General features: G+C 35.3%; 1 gene segment (V, D, J or C); it reads left to right on the top strand.

Annotated features, from left to right (window-relative positions):
- The first annotated feature begins 1,328 nt into the window (after positions 1-1,328).
- Positions 1,329-1,739, top strand: LOC107086096. The segment is given in 2 exon segments: positions 1,329-1,353; positions 1,408-1,739. Coding segments are annotated over 2 exon segments (357 nt in total).
- Positions 1,740-4,020: the final 2,281 nt, after the last annotated feature.

Here is a 4,020-nt window from a genome sequence, read left to right as displayed (position 1 = left end):
GTGATTGAGTGGTGACTGGTCCATACTGAACTTTACTTTTGTTCCCATGGATGAGAGGGTAAAGATAAATACTTGAATGGTTGTCAATAATTTGTCAGCAATTCGTCAAAAATTTGTCAATAATTTGTAACAGGCCATATGTTAATATAAAGAAATTGGACAAAAATATATAAAAGGAAAGTTAGAGGCTACCTTTTTTTTTTTTTGACAGACCCATAGTTGACTGAGGTCTTAAACCGTAGAAACAAGTTTCTTTAGAAAACCCACATATTGGATTGAATCAAATTAGAAAGGCATACATTATCATCAGGTTTTTGGCATGTTTCTAAGATGAGCCTTACAAAGTAATTTAAGAGTTGTTAACTATGCTCTTACTGATTTATGATTGCCAGACTGATCAGTTTCTTATATCCAAAAGCAAAAAAAATGCAAAAAGAAATAACAGAACTAATTGGAATACTTTATATGGTTTAATTATCATTCTAATTTAAAAGGTTTAATATTCTCATGTTTGAGAAAGGTTTTCATCCTGTACAATTTGTTTGTGTCAGAGTCAGAGAGCCGTGTCTTTAACAATCTGAGGTTTTTGTACGACGGTTGCATTAGTTTGTATCACTGTGGTACACGTTCGGTGGAGGAACCAGACTGGATGTTAACTGTAAGTACAACTAAGCTTTTCAAAATTTGTTTTCTTTCTGATGTCATTTTTTAAATGTTTTTTTTTTTAAGAGGAAAAGTGTATTTGAGGAGATTTACTTCTTATTGATTTATTTAGATTGTTAAAAGCTCTGATGCAGGAGTTGCACTAATATGATGAGTATCAATACTTGTTAATAGTTTTCATTCAGAAAAGAAAAAAACTTTTAACCAAAACTTAGCAGTATAAAGATCTAAATTATATTTATGTTTTACTATCCTACAGTCAGATTTATTAGGTTTTATAGAAGAACAACCTCTTACACCCAGTGTAGTTGAATTTGCGTCTCATCTATGTTTTCTCTAATGTTTTGATGACAGTTGTGAAAGTTTTTGAAATTTTCTGAAACCTTTTTCACTTAAATTCAATATTTACTCTACTTAAAAAAACTGAGTTTCTATGTTTGTTTATTTAATTTTTGTAATTTAGGTGGAAGTAAAAATCTTTTCAACGCTATAGAAAAAAGTTGTTATTACGAGATCTTACAGTAAAGTGGGCATACCATTCATTTAAAAAAGCAGGTTTGTTGAGGACACATTAAAAAGAATCCAGAAAGAAATGTCGGTTGTTTTATATTTGATACTGAAACATGTCTGTTGTTCTGGTTGAGCAGTGGTGCATTTGCGTTGCAATGGTTACAAAACCAAGAACGAGAAGTGAAACTTAAAAGACTTTAATCTGTGACTTTGCGTTTTCTTGTCTCCCTGCAGTGGATAATGTCCGCCCCACCGTGACAGTGCTGCCCCCCTCCAGTGAGGATCTGCAGCAGGGGAAGGCCACCCTCATGTGTCTGGCCAACAAGGGCTTCCCCTCAGACTGGAGTCTGTCCTGGAAGGTGGAGGGCAGCATTAACACCTTCACCTGGGAGGAGAACAAGAGCAGAGGAGTTATGCAGAAGGACGGCTTCTATAGCTGGAGCAGCACCCTGAGGCTCCCTGCAGACCAGTGGAGGAAGGTGGGCTCTGTGACCTGTGAGGCCACCCAGGGCTCCCAGTCTGCAGTCACAGAGACACTGAGGAGAGACCAGTGCTCCCAGTACTGAGTTGGAATTGTTCTTTTTGTTCTGAAACTGTTATTTTCTTCTATGTTCTTTGAGATATATTCATAACTTTCCTTCATATTAAATACCTTGCTGCAAAGAAGAACGTTTCCAATTATGTTTTGATTTGATTTGTTTATTTTAAGCAGAAACCGTGTAGCAGAATGTTTAATAGAATATTTTCAATAAAGACTTTCTGAAAGGATTTTGTGTTATTGTGTGAATTAGACAAGGTTGACATGCACTCTTTATTTCATACGGATTCCTGCTTTGCAAAATCAATGAAATAAAAACAATTTTTTTGTTGCATCCAGAAATTCCATCTTTATAAACAGTAAGGGATGCAACGACAATACAGAGACACTGAGGAGAGACCAATGCTCCTAGTCATGTGCTGATTCAGTAAAAATAACTTTATTCTTCTACTTCAGATCCCTTCCTTTAAATTTGTTTGTTAGGCTTCATCTTTAGAATCTTTTTTCTTGTTCAAAATTTCAGTTTCCTTTGAAAAACAATAAAAGACAATTGATTGCTTCTGCTTTTCCTTTAAATTAATTTATATTATATCAACAATAAATTACTATTATTCTTAGTCGTTACCTTTTCAGACAAAAAATATTTTCCACAAACAACTGCTGAAGCTGATATATCAGGTTTAGATTAACATTGTTTTTGACAAGGTTTTAGGAAGGCTCCTGACATACATCTAAACACACACGAGCAGCAGACAGATAAAACTAAAAAACATAAAACCAAAGGAGCACTTCATATTGGAACAAACTGGGTTCTAGGTTTTGTATCATGTAGTCACTGAAAGAAGAGGTTTAGTTAGTGGAGACCTAAATAAAGTGGGTATCAGGTTGCAATGAGTGAGAGAAGCTTGTTCAGGGCTGAAGGCAGAACTATTGGATTGGGTGAAGGAACCAATCTTGATGCCAACCAATGATTCCAAAGATGGAAAATGCATGTTCATTTTATATTTGATTTAAGGCTTTTTATTCTGGAAATCTAATTGAAATACAGATCACAAATGTCAATGAAATTATATTTTGTTAACTTTGGTCAAAGTGTTTATAAGGTGAAGTACAACTCTTCTAGCAGGTTTGAACATGAAATTATACCCTTGATTTGCATTTCTGCTTATCTGTATCTGTGACCATCAAAAGAGTAATCTGGAAATATAACTAAATGCACATATAAAGGCGTATCCACCTAAAATTGTACAGCTAAGATGCACAGTGTAGAAGTGAGTATGAATCTAATCTAGAAAAGACACCTGGAATGGCCAGATTTACACTACATTTGGTGGTCCTGTGCAGGTTTAAATTATACGTTTCGTAGACATTTGAAAATACATCACTTGACATTTTATTCTGCACCTTCATTAGAACAACATCAGACTAGCTAAGGCCAGCTAAAAAAGATGTCATAAGGACATCTGATTACTGTTTAAAGTAAATGCAAATAAAACATGAGAATAGGTCTCAGCCAAGAAAGATATATCTTGTTCTTAACTTCTTTCATTGTTTCCTAAATGGGGACATTGAATTTCAACCCCAGGTCAGATTTGGTCTTGAATAAGAAACCACATTTTTGAGGTGTATTAAAATATTCTAACCTGAACAAATTCTGCAAAACCAGAAACAAACTCCAATGTGCACTAATTATGTAAATATATGTGACTGTATGTGTGTCTGAGTTTAGTGATCTGTGTCAGAATCTCTTTCCATTCAGCAGGAGTTTCTCTTTTGTCTTTAGGGAGGTTTTTGTACGGCTGTTTTTCACTGTGTGAACACCCACTGACTGTTGATGTAATGTTCACTCAGACAGTAATAAACTGCAGCATCTTCAGCCTGAACTCCACTGATGGTCAGAGTGAAGTCAGAGTTTGATCCACTGCCTGTAAAACGACTTGGAGTCCAGGAGTCTCTAGTGCTAGCAAAAGAAATGAGCCGCTTGGGAGTTTGTCCATCTCTCTGTTGATACCAGGCTAAATGGTTAGAGCCACGGACATTCTGACTGGTTCTACATGTGATGATAACAGTTCCTCCCAGANGATAGTAGCCTATTATGCTGTTTGACTTTATGGCATCTAGATGCCATAAAGTCAAACAGCATAATAGGCTACTATCCGTAATATATATAAATAAGTTAAAGAAGTTATTGTACAATTTCTGATATCATAGGCCATCAAGCTTGAAGACTTTAAGGATATTTGGTTTCCCTTCCTACATCTTATAAAATACTGTGACATGTAAAGCTATTTTTTCCTCGTTTTTTGAGT

Source organism: Cyprinodon variegatus, unplaced genomic scaffold (genome assembly GCF_000732505.1).
Source record: "Cyprinodon variegatus isolate N-32 unplaced genomic scaffold, C_variegatus-1.0 Scaffold143, whole genome shotgun sequence".
Classification (NCBI taxonomy): domain Eukaryota; kingdom Metazoa; phylum Chordata; class Actinopteri; order Cyprinodontiformes; family Cyprinodontidae; genus Cyprinodon; species Cyprinodon variegatus.
The sequence above is the reverse complement of the archived record's forward strand: the minus strand, read 5'-3'. Positions and strand labels throughout refer to the sequence as shown.